Genomic DNA, 12,798 nt, shown 5'->3' on the forward strand with positions numbered 1-12,798 from the left:
ACCCTGGTTCGATTCCCCACATGGGTACAATGTGTGAAGCCCATTTTCTGGTGTCCCCCGCCATGATATTGCTGGAATATTGCTAAAAAGCAGCATAAAACTAAACTCACTCACTCACTCCTGAACTGTTGAGTCTTTGTTTTGTAATTTGGGACCAAATTATTCAAGATATTCATCTGATTTTATGGTTAGAATGTCTTTCTACATGGGGGATTATTACAATGAATATATTATTTAGATAGAAGCTCTACCTCTCTTACATTTGCTTCACTAGAATTGGATTTTTAGCTAACTAAAGGTAGACATCTCATCAGCTTGAAATCGTTTTGTAAGATATTTATGTTTGGCAAATACAAGTCTTTAAACAGTCGCTAAGTGTTTAGTCTAGCAGGTATGGGAGAAATGTTTGACTTAGCAGGTATTAAAGATAATAATGACTTCCGTTCATTGTCTCTGACAATGATGAATATCAGCAGGCATCCAAGATTGAGCCAGGATAAGTCAGCTTTAGACCAAACAATTTCATCAGCTCACCATGATGGATTATGGGACTGAAATGTAAGTGTCTCTTGGAGATAAGAAATGGTGTGTACACACCCGCTACTTGCTGAATCAGCATGTACTGGACAGACTAATTAGCACAAGTTCTGTGAGATTGAGAGTGATGGATTACCGTGTTGCCTCTATAGAAGATGGATGGTGGTAGGGTAGTCTGTCTGACGCTAAGTCCTGTCTTCAGTGCTAAGGCCGTTAATGATTCAAGTCTAGATTTTCTTCCTTTTTATTTAACTGGAGTTAAATCTATCAAAACTAGTCCAGCAGAAGGATTTGGAAATGACCTGCATTTAACTTTTGCTGGCACTTAGGGAAAGGTTTCAGCGTAGAAGCTGAGTCAAAGGCCTGGACAGGTGATGATTTTACCCTAATGTATTTGAATGCCATCAAGTTGACTGAAATTGGCATGTGTTCTTTGGGTTCAAATAGGCACTTTAATTTACAAATAAATGTCTGTGTTAAGGTTTGGGAATTACAATCACCTCAATGTTAAAATCGCAAAGTGGAACTGCACCCTAATCTCTAACATAGGCTGGGTCGAAGAGTAAAATGAAAAGCAAACAGAACAGGTATGATGAACTGACGACTGTAGATCTGCCAGAGATGAAGTTATTCACCTGTACAGTTTCTAGTGAACACGAATTAACAGTGCTCAGAATGTGGTCCTAAGTATAAAGTTGTTAATCACTTCAGGCCAAGAACAAGATTGTCCATGCAGTACCATGACTAAAACGTGAAGATCTGAATCATGTAAAAATGAATTTTGAACATTTTGTGAATGAAACTTATTGACACATTAATTGTCTTGTGCTGAGTCTTCATGTAGGTGTTCAGTGCCAATTTCTGTAAAATGAGGACTTTTGCTCCCATGTATGAAGATATACGTAAATCCACCATTGGAAGTTGCATCAGGACCGCACAATCTTTGATGGATATTGGGTTCTTGAGCCAATCAGATGTCAGCTTTCTGAAATGTTTCAGCTTAATTTCTTTTCCATCTGGATTCAGAATTTTGACAACAGCGAAAGAAAAGGTAAAACCCACAAATATACCCTTGATATTTAATGGATGTCTTGACACATAGAGAACTACAATATTTAATACCATGAATAATTTGCGAGCAGAAATTTATTGTTGGTATTCAGTACTCATGAGTGTATTTGTGTTCAAGATACAGAGGTGAAATATACTTCTCTCCAAGAATTAAGAATTCTTAAAGCTGACTGAAAATTTGACCTGACTAAACCTCCAATGCAGGTATCTCATTTCTACACAAGGTGGTATCCTGTTGGACTGAAAGAACTAATTTTAATGAGATTTAGTGCAGTTCCTTCATCAAAGATGTTATCAGCCAGATAATCTGCTGGTGTTACAAGGGGAGTGTTACACTGGGAGCAGACACGGAGCTGCCTTAGTGCAACACCTTCCACCTGATGGAGGCCACCAGGTGTGTTTTCTACAGGCAGGTGAGGAGCTCCTAACACTCAATGCCAGACAGTGAAGTGTGGCACCTGTATAGTCTGGACATGATGTATGGTCATTCTACTTGATATATACTTGGTTGGTAGTGTGTGTGATACACTTTTTACCCATGAAGATCCGGGATAGATTAGATATTCAGCAACCCATTCTTACCACAAAAGGTGATTATGCTTGTCATAAGAGGCGACTAACAGGACTTGGTTGACATGTCCTCAGTTCCCATTTGCGCAGATCAATGCTAATGTTGTTGATCACTGGATTGTCTGCTAGTGATGTGTCAAAGCATTAGATTGTACACCAACATTTTTCAGTCCCATAGATTCCTGTGCCTTTGATACCAAATCTCAATGCCAAACAAACCTACATGAAACAACTGTCTACTTTCCTCATGAATATGAGCATGTTATTTCAAACCTTGCATTTGATTGGGTCTGTGGAAAGGCTGATATTAGGCCTCAAATCTGCAGCTATTGTTGACATAAATTCCTAGTTTGGATCATTAATATCACAAATGCTTCAAATTTAAGAGAGAAAAATAACCATAACAAAATTCCCAATATGGAACAAAACAATCATTGCTTTTCCCAGTTTGCCTGCTGAAAGAACTGGAATTATTGATTATGATCCACACGTGATGGTCACTTACTTCCATTTTGTCAAGGTCATGAGTTTGCGGAGTAGAGAATCATGTATGCAAAGTCCATCCTTCAACTTGATCAGGAAGGAGCAAGATAATGTGTATCTTGCTGCTGTGTCAGGTTGTGTCCCTGGGATTCAATTACTGAGACAGCCACTGGTTGAAACTTGCTTAGGATTGAAGAAAGACCGGCCTTTAAACAGATTACATGGTTGTATTTTAGCAATGAATATGTATGAGACAGTTTGGCAGCCTAGTTGTTAAGTTTTGTTAAGGTGCTGAAGACTTGGTTGTATTTTATAGTGTACGCAGGTCCCAAGTGTATAAAGCTTGAACTTAAAGGCTATCGAAATAAGAACGAGCTTTAAACAATATTCAAGCAGTATCCAGAAATGGGTTTCACACATTGTATCCGATGGAATCAAACCCAGACATTACAAGTAAACGGTTTAACCACTAGGCTACCCCACTGCCCCTTAACACAAGTGCGGGATATGTTGCTCAAAAAACTTTAGGTTGAATGAAAGTACATAGGTCAATGCAAGCTTGTTATGTGACCATATGAACAAGTGATCAAACATTGTGAAGACAGATGATCGTGTGAAATGTGAGACTGAAGCTTGATTATTTACCAGCTGACAAATACTGCAGAGGGTGGTTTTAAACAAACAAATGATTGAAATCACCAGTTAGCTGGCTTATAAGAAAACGCTCACTCACTCAGGTTGAGGGGCGGTGTGGTAGCCTTATGGTTAAAGCATTCGTGCATCATACAGAAGCTCCTGGTTCAATTCCCCACAGTTCTATGTGTGAATCTCATTTCTGGTGTCTCCAGCTATGATATTGCTGGAATATTATAGAAAGCTTCATAAACCCAATAACCACTCAGGTTGAGTGTGTTTTCAGACCTTTGATATTGTTTGCAAAAGGTTTTATTTTTTGAGTGTGTAAGTTCGTCTTTTTTTCTTATTCTTGACAAAATACGACAGGCGGATACGCAATACAAGGAATAAAATTGGTCCAGCCTAATTAAGTAAATTAGGATCATGATTGGTACTGTAGATGTGAATTGTTGTGACCAACACCGGAACAAATGCTGTATTCACTGGACAGCTTGGTGTCCAACGATAACACGCAACAACGGATACACTTGTCAGCTGATGAATGAAACAGGAAATAGCTACCCCAGTTGTTATGAAATACTTGCACGACATATTTTACATTCCCCTGGTCATACTGAGTATGTAATCCTGGTCCACCATATTCGCCATAATAATTCCTGTACTCAGTAAATGGGGAGATCAAACAACGATCTTGCAGTGTTCGCGTTAATGCAGAAACTTGCATTTTTCACACAAAATACTTGCAAACAATATTTTTTTCGTGCGTTTTTTGCACACAAGATTCTGATATACTTAATTATAAAAAGTACCTTAAACAGCAACATTAAAAAAGAAGGCTAATAAATTTTTTAATGATTCGGGGATGTAATGAAAATTTCACATGCAGAGTATTTGGACTACACATTTTTAGTTTTATCTCTGCATGCAGTCGTACGAAATCGACTGCAAACACTGTCTTGATTCCCAACACATAGGTACGCTCACCTCTTTTGTCCTGTAATCCTATTAAAAAACCACTGAAACTTGGGTAACACTGAAGAGTGCAGCTCCGCTTTCTCAAAAAGCTGTATCCACCCCTGCTGCATGGATACAATGTGTGCAAACTATTTTTGGTGATTCTGCAGTTACATTTGCTGGAATGTTTCTAAAATTAGCGTAAAAACCACAATCATTCAACAGCCTGAGTGTCAGTATATGCATCTGGGATATGATAAGGTGTTATCAACCATGTCAATGAGTCTGACCACCCGAACCTGTAAGTCGCCTCTTACGACAAGCATGGGTTATTGGAGAGCAGTTCTAACCACCATCTTCAAGTTTGTCATCATCATGCATGTGCTCATCTGTTGCACCGAAGCGGTAAATGTGTAAGACCTTTACTTCTGGCTTTTCTGGAATGCAGTTCAAAGTAACATAAAAACCTCACTCACTCGCATCGGAAAATCAGAGGATATTGTTGCAGTTTTTAGAAGTTTATTTTCCTATACTGGTGATTTTTGTTGTTTTGATGATTTGTTCACCATTTGTATGGTAGGCCTGTAGATAATTACAAAATTATGTGGCATCAGGTAATACATGGAGATGCTGATTTATGCTGGTTGGTTAGTTTGTCACTGTACCAAGACTGTGTATTGGTGTTCATGACGTCAGTCGCTAGTTCACCTACCTTATGTTAGATGATGTACAGGTCACCAGAATCCACCTTCAGTACATGAAACTGTGCAATATATAACTATTTTAATGCTGCAGTGTTTTAAGTTACTGTTAGTAAAGCTGTTAAGCTCCTTCTTTAGTAAGAATTATATCTTCAGTAACCCATGCTTGTCGTAAGAGGCAACCAAGAGAATCTGACTTGGTTGACACGTCATTGTATCCCAATTATGAACATGATGCTCATGGTGTTGATCACTAGATTGTCTGGTCCAGACTGCCATAAGGCTAATATGATACATTGCTGAGTGTAGCGTTAAAAAACAGACGTAAATAATGTTTGAATGACAGTCCTAGTGGTTAAAGCATTCGGTTGTCACACTGAAGTCCCGGGTTAGATTCCCATATGGGCACTATGTGTGAGGCCCATTCTGGTGTCCCTTGCAGTGATATTGCAGGAATATTACTGAAAATGGCATAAAACAACTCACTCACTCACTCACTCACTAGCTCATTTAATTTCAATGCTCAAGAGCCACAGTGTTCCGCATTTCGTGAGATCGACACACCTGGAACTGGTGCATTCAACCTGTATCTTTTGTTGTCAGTGACTGCTTTGTTGTGAGCTACAGGGCTCAGTTATTGTGTCCCTCTTTATCCTCAAGCTCGCAACTTCAGCTGCCTGGGGAAGCACTTGGCTTAGTGTTGGATTTTATGTCACTTACACCAATAGTTCAGCAGTAATACACAGAGGGACTCCAAAATTGAGCTTCAGCATTCTACCCATGTGGGAGATTCAACCTGTAACCTTTTGGTGTGAAGATAAACACTTTAACAATGTGGCTACCCACTGATTCTCAATTTTGAAACAAATCTGACAATTTGAATGGTTACAGAAATAGAGACATTAAGTATGTCTGTCTCCCTCATGCAGGGTTAGATACAAAATGAAGTTCTTAAAAAGGTTTGATGTAGTCATCTAGACTTGTTTTGTTAAAGGCATGAAGTGCCATGTGATGAAGTGATTTCATAATTAATAAGTTTACAACAATTTCTCTTATAATGAAGATGACTTTTAGTATATCATTAGTTCATTAATGTAGGGACTTCTGTTTTTTAATTGTGTCTTGGATCTACAGAATGAGCTGTTATGACAAGGACATAGTCAATGTCCTCTTGTATATGTTTAACAGCACCTGGCCTTGAAAATTGATATCTTTGTTAAAAAGGGGCTGATATGGTGACTCAAGTTTGTAGGAAACATGGATGCGTACTTGTCTATACAACATGGTGTTAGGCTGCTAATTTGATCATTCAGAGTCCCATCCTCATAATTTAGTAACTTGAATCTTCAATATTTAATGGGAAGCACATGTTATGTTCCATATAAGGCGAGACTGTTGTTGGGGAGTGTAACTCGGTTTGTGTCAGGCATACACTCCTGCAGACTGATGCCCATGTTTTGACTGCAAGGTCTGCCAGCTTAATAAGCAGCTCGGGATAAGTGACTTTTTTCATCTGCAGAGCTGTCCTCCATGGCATAGACACCAACGCAAAGTTGCTGCGACCTTGGTTTTGTGTTTGAAACTTTAAGAAACTGATTAAATCATGCATAAATCATGCAAAATGTATTACCTTTTTGAAAGAAAATTAACTTTTGTAATTTTCTGCAGCTTTACTTTAGTGTCTGGAAAAACAATCTAACAAAGCAGTTTCAAAATGATGACATGCTATTGTCCCATTGTTGAAACTAATTATACCTTGAGCGACCCGGGTCTCTTGCACATTCAACACGTCCAACAGGGCTGTCAATAGGACAGTCAAAGAGACAAAGAAACTCTCTCGTGCAAACAAATAACTAATGAAAAAAAATGTTTCCTATTTCCGTATTTTCAGTGTTACATTGCCTAATTCAAGATGTAGATACATTTCTTTGTCTGGGAGCCAATTTTGAGCATATAATAGGACAGAGTAGAGAGAGGAGAAAATCAATATTAACTCGCAGATGGGGGACTGGGTAAGACAGATTCTAGGCTAGTTCAGGTCACCGTTGCAGAAATGAGTAATCAGGCAGTAGGCCTCGAATGAGACGCATAATACATGCGAAATTCTGTGATTCTTGGGAGAGTTGCATTCAGGATATATAACCATGTCGGAGGTGGAAGAGAGCGATCCAAAGGAACAAAGTACCATTTCCAACAGCAAGATAGATGTATATAGTGCTCTGTATCAGGTATGTTGAGAGACAGAATTGTAATCCGTCTGGTGTTGGAAGCGTGGTCTCGGTGAGGTGTTGAATTTTGTCAGTGATTTGGCTTGAAAGGAAAGATTGGGTTACCCTTAGCTCCATGAAAGAAACGTTTGTTGTTTGTGTGGGCAGAAAATGTTTAACTGGTAGATTATGTTAAATGAGGTCGACATCTTTGTTTGGTGTCCTCGCGTTTAGTGACACGGTTTCTGGCGATGATGACATCATTCTTGATGTATGATTAGTGAATCAATTATTGATAACACCTTGTAATAATCATTGAGGTCTTTGTGAACATGTTGCATTTTTCCAGAGGTCCATTGCATCATTCAAAGTTACTATAATTTTGTTTTATTCTGTAATTTATTCTTGTTTGGAATGTGTTAGTTCATGTGTCTTAAAACTCTTGTTTGTTGAATGTTTGTTGTTTGAGCGTTATACTATATATACTCCGCGAATTGTTTGATAAATGTTTATCCTCATGAATTGATGAATGAAATATATATGTCACAACATGTTTCATAACAGTACTACTAAACATGTTTTACAACATTAATGACAGTATTGTTAAACCCAACAGAAAATGTTATCACTGCCTAATAATAAGAACATATTGGTTTCAGAAAGCTGAAAACAGCGGCGAAAAGGTAACAATGATAACTGACTTGCAGTTGTTAACCAACAGATGACTGGAAATGTTGACAAATGTTATGTGGAAAAACTGTTATTCTGATGACACGGCAATAATTGAGACATTATTCTTCAAAGTATGGTTTAGGTAGTTAAGAGTGTTTATTTTTATTTTAAAAAAATATAAAATAATTTTTTAAGAAGAACAAAATGTTTCTGAAGTAATAATTGGGATCAGTTCTTTATTGTTTCATAAAGAATAATGTAAATATTTGGGTAAATGATGTCATTGATTTTAAAGTTGAATCTGTGATATTGTAATGAGTAAAGTGATAAATGTCCACAAAGTTGTGATATTTCCAGTTACCTAGTCAGCATGGCTGGTGTGCTCGAGTTATGACACATACATATTATTGTGATGTTGTATGAAGATTTATCAGGTACTGTAGGCAAAATGGATGTTTAACTGTTGATGTGGATTTTGCTGAACTAAAATAATACTCCTGGTTTCAGAAACCATGTGCATGGACATGAACCCTTTAAGAGATGTAGTGTTTCTTTGTATGTTGTAGAATGTATAGCATTATAATTATGAGTTAAATAGTGCAGCAAGGCTTCTCATACAACATTATCATCAACAATGACATTGTCTTTGTTGTCAATATAACCTTCAACATTTGTCACCAAGCATCTTCGCTTTAAGAATCTACTCTATGTTCACAGTCACTGTCACTATCACCATCACATTCATTTTCACTGTTAACATCACCATTGCAGAGATGGTCACATATGTCATGATATCTCAGTTACATAGATAGATGCTCATGCTGTTGATCACTGGATTGTCTGGCTGAAACTGGATTATTTACAGACCTACATTATATAGATGGCGTAAAACTAAACTCACTCTCACTCATCATCATTAATAGGTTCTCTGCCTAAGCCATGTCATTAACATGATCGTTGTTGACATCATCACTGACATCACTCTTGTTGACAAGTGTTACTGTTAGTATCCACATACAATACAGTTATTGTTAACATGTTTGCTGTTAACATCAGTTGTTGACACATTCACTTTTAACATCCCCGAAAACACTGTTCCGTTAACATGTCCACTGTTACTGATTTGTTTGTTGTTTAACACGGAACTGTGCAATATTCCAGCGATGTGGCCCACTGCTAATGATGTCAGTACCGGATTATGTGGTCCAAACTTGATTATTTACGGACTGCAATCATATGACTGGAATATTGCTGAGTCAGTCAATAAACAACGAACACAACAGAATTGAACACAAATGTAAGATACATTCCTTGAGTAGAAGGTGGAGTTTTCTTTATGCACATTGATAACAAAGGTCACAAATCAACAAGATGTCATACATTAACAGTAAATCTCTCGGAAAAGATCACATTTTGTTTTCAGTTTTATCATGCATGTTCAGCTCATTATGCAAGATGTTGGCTTTGTTTGATAACAGTGCCTGTGATAAATTACTCTGCATGAACTAACTGCAAATTAAATTCCAAACTAACAATATCACCCAACCTTTTGTTACCAGTATCAGCAATGCAGGTGTTGCAACCTAGGATGCTTTCTTTGGATTGGATAAAGCTACCTCCCAATTGTAGCCTGTTCTTGTGTCTCACATTCAGGTGTGACATGATCCTGTGGTCTGACTCTGTGTCTCATCTTCAGGTGTCATCTAACCTTTGGTCTCACTCTCAGGTGTGAGCTGATCCTTTGTCTCTTTCAGCTGTGGTGTGACCTTGTGCCTCACATTCAGTTGTTGTCTAACCTTTTGTCTCATTCTCAGGTGTGATCTGATCCTGTGTCTTTTTCTGTCAGGTGTGGTCTAACCTTGTTTCTCATATTTAGGGGCGACCTGATCCTGTCTCTCTCTCTCTCTCTCTCTCCCAGGCATGACCTGATCTTGTCTCAGATTCAGGTGTGGTCTGACCTTTTGTCTCACTCTCAGGTGTGATCTGATCCTGTCTCTCACATTCAGGTGTGGTCTAACCTTTCGTCTCATTCTCAGGTGTGATCTGATCCTGTGTCTCACTCTCAGGTGTGCTCTAACCCTGTGTCTCATGCACAGGTGTGGTCTGACCTTGTGTTTCACATTCAGATGTGGTCTGACCTTGTATCTCATGCTCAGGTGTGGCGTGACCACGTCTCGCACTCAGGTGTGCCCTGACAATTGGTTTTACACTCAGGTGTGCCTGATAGGTTGTTTCTTTTAAGTTGTCAGAGCATCACTATTATACGCCATCAAGAAGTGCTATATGCTTACACTATCAACTACTAATTAACACTTCCAGCCTGCTCAGATGTTGCAGGTTACTTGTCCCCACTCACATCAGGGCTTTCAGTTGGTAGACTCACTGTCAAGTCTCACAGTGTCTGATGAAAGGGAGTTTGTCAGCTGACACCAAATCGCTGTATTTGTTCCGAGGTCCAGAGTTCGGCATGGGCACAGGTCACAACAAACAGCAGGATGACACCAACAGGTGGAAAGTAGCCAGTGATGTAATTGTCAGTAATCAGAGAATCATACAGACTCACGTTTGAGATGGTTTACTGAAGCCTCAGGAAGGAACACTTTGTGATGGTAGACCATCCCTTTGAGAACATTTTACCTGTCAGGGTCACTGAGAGAGAAAATAAGTTTTTTTCATTTTGATCAAGTACTATAAGGTCAAATTCAACAATTTTGCTTCCTTCGAAAACTGATGCTTGAACTGGTGTAGACCGGTTACAATTGGTCCTGAGCAACCTAGGCTAAGTATGTCACCTGAAGTGACTTATGGGATCAGATGGTGAGGCTCACTGGAATGATGCTTGACATCGTATCGCAATTACATAGATGCTCATGATGTTAATCACTGGATTGTCTGGTCCAGACTCAGCTGGTTACATAGCTCGAATATTGCCAAATGCTGCATTAAACAGGAACAAAAACAGCTAATGCTCTGAAATGTTTCATATTTCTGAAAATATGTAGTTTTGATTGAGACAAACAAATTAACATACATTTTACAGAAAGTGAAATTCAGACTTGCTCCATATATGGTAACAACGTAATAGTAAGGTCAGATTGGAACGGGAAATAACTTATAGACAGACAAGTTTACCTCGCAGTGCCCCTTGAATCCAGTGATTGATTCATAGTTGCCTTAAAGGGACTATTTCATTGCCTGCACTCCAGGCCTATGGACCACGGGATTATGCCTATTGTCCACAATCACAGAGGCAAAGCATTTCTTCCCCACCCCGCTGTGAGTTGCACTAAAGATTTCTCTGACAAAGTATATTCAAGGGTCGTCTGTAAACATAGATGTCAGGTTACTGTCAACAAAATTGTAAGACTGTCCATTTTTAATTTGGTTATCATGGATTGTTGCAAAGAAGCTCGAGATTCCTGTGGATAGGTTGTGATGGCTGATTAAACTTTCTGCACGAGGAATGTCTTGACTGTGATAACCTCTTGTCATAACATTTTGACATTTTAATGAACCTGAGTTGATAGTGTGCTGAAGCTGACTTTAATGTTGATATTGTGCTGGACATTTATGTCAGAAAATCCTGAATACGTTTGTGTGATTAAATCATTTTGTGTTCATCATTGTGAACCTCATGGCTCTGTTTTCTTTGTACTTATATATGGATGAAAGAGTTATTGTGTAAATTAGAAACTTCTGTATGTTCAAGGACTGACTTTGGTGAAAAATGAAGATATGTAAAATCTGATATGAGAAGAGGATTCACACACAGTAATAACAGTGAGGAGTTGGGGGTTGTTTTCTTTCCTTCATGTTACACCTCTGTCAAAGTGAAGTTAATTCTTTGATGTAACTACAGGGTTTGTTTTTTTTTATATCCGTAACATAAAACCTGTATAGCAGAGTTGCTCTGCCAGTCAAAAGTTACAGAATCATTTGGAATCTATCTATCAATAGTCGTAAGTTAATGTTGATGTGTGGCACTTGTGGCAATCTTAGCACTAAGAGAGCATCGAAAATCTATTCCCTGGTTTCTTTTGCAAGCTTTGTATTGCACTAGAAGTATGTATAGAAAGTATTCCCTTATTTGTTTCCTTGAGCATATGTTTCACAATCTGAAAACATAAAGATGCGTATGTTAACGTAAGATATGTTATGGTGACTTGTGCTCGTCATACTCTTGTCAATATTAGGTTTGTGTCTGTCTAAGATTCAGATGTAGTTTAGATTCAAATTGCTTTAAAAGAGATATTCTTGGAAAAACCTTGTTACATTTCCCTCAGCAACTTGACATGTTGGTACGAAAACCTCTGATGGTGTTGATAATATTTAATGCATTTCTTATCACATCTGCTTCAAAGGGTGTGTATAGTTGGATGAGGTTTTGGGGGGCCTTTAGTTGCAAGCACAACTGCCAAGTTGTTTATTGTATACGATAAGTGCAAACATGGGTCACGATTTGATAATTGATTGTACAGTGTCTTTAATGAAGCAATTGTGCTCTTATCAACAAGGGAAACAGTTAGCCTGGTTGTCTCAGCTAGATACAGTCTCCTTTACAAGGTCACTTTGATTCTATAATCCTGGGGGGCAGTGGGGGTAGCCCTATGGTTAAAGTGTCAACTCATCACACCAAAGACTGAGGTTCGATTCCCCACATGGGTACAATGTGTAAGGCCCATTTCTGGTGTCCCCCGCCATGATATTGCTGGAATATTGCTAAAAGCAGTGTAAAACTAAACTCTCTCATTCTGTGTCTCGGTTCAAATCCTATATTCACCCTGATAATGAATCTTAGTTTGCCAGCACCGACCTGTGGTTGTCAGTTTCACCAATGTGGTAAGCTGTCAGGATGGTTACAATTCACTCACTTATTCAGTACAATGAACTGTAACCATTCATTACTTCAGCTGTTATTCATGATCACTGGAGTCGATTATTACGAATGAGTTTTGGAGGTATTTATT

General features: G+C 38.5%; 1 protein-coding gene across 3 annotated transcripts in view; it reads left to right on the forward strand.

Annotated features, from left to right (window-relative positions):
* LOC137298906 (septin-2B-like) overlaps positions 1–12,798 on the forward strand; it is a 104,919-nt gene that overhangs the window by 16,737 nt on the left and 75,384 nt on the right. For 2 of the 3 annotated variants that reach the window (XM_067831284.1, XM_067831276.1), the window contains exon 2: positions 7,819–7,842. The exons of the other annotated variant lie outside the window; for it this stretch is intronic. In XM_067831284.1, the coding sequence (XP_067687385.1) occupies positions 7,819–7,842 (24 nt within the window). The remainder of the gene's footprint in view (positions 1–7,818; positions 7,843–12,798) is intronic. 3 annotated transcript variants of the gene reach the window in all.

Source organism: Haliotis asinina, chromosome 1 (genome assembly GCF_037392515.1).
Source record: "Haliotis asinina isolate JCU_RB_2024 chromosome 1, JCU_Hal_asi_v2, whole genome shotgun sequence".
Taxonomy (NCBI): domain Eukaryota; kingdom Metazoa; phylum Mollusca; class Gastropoda; order Lepetellida; family Haliotidae; genus Haliotis; species Haliotis asinina.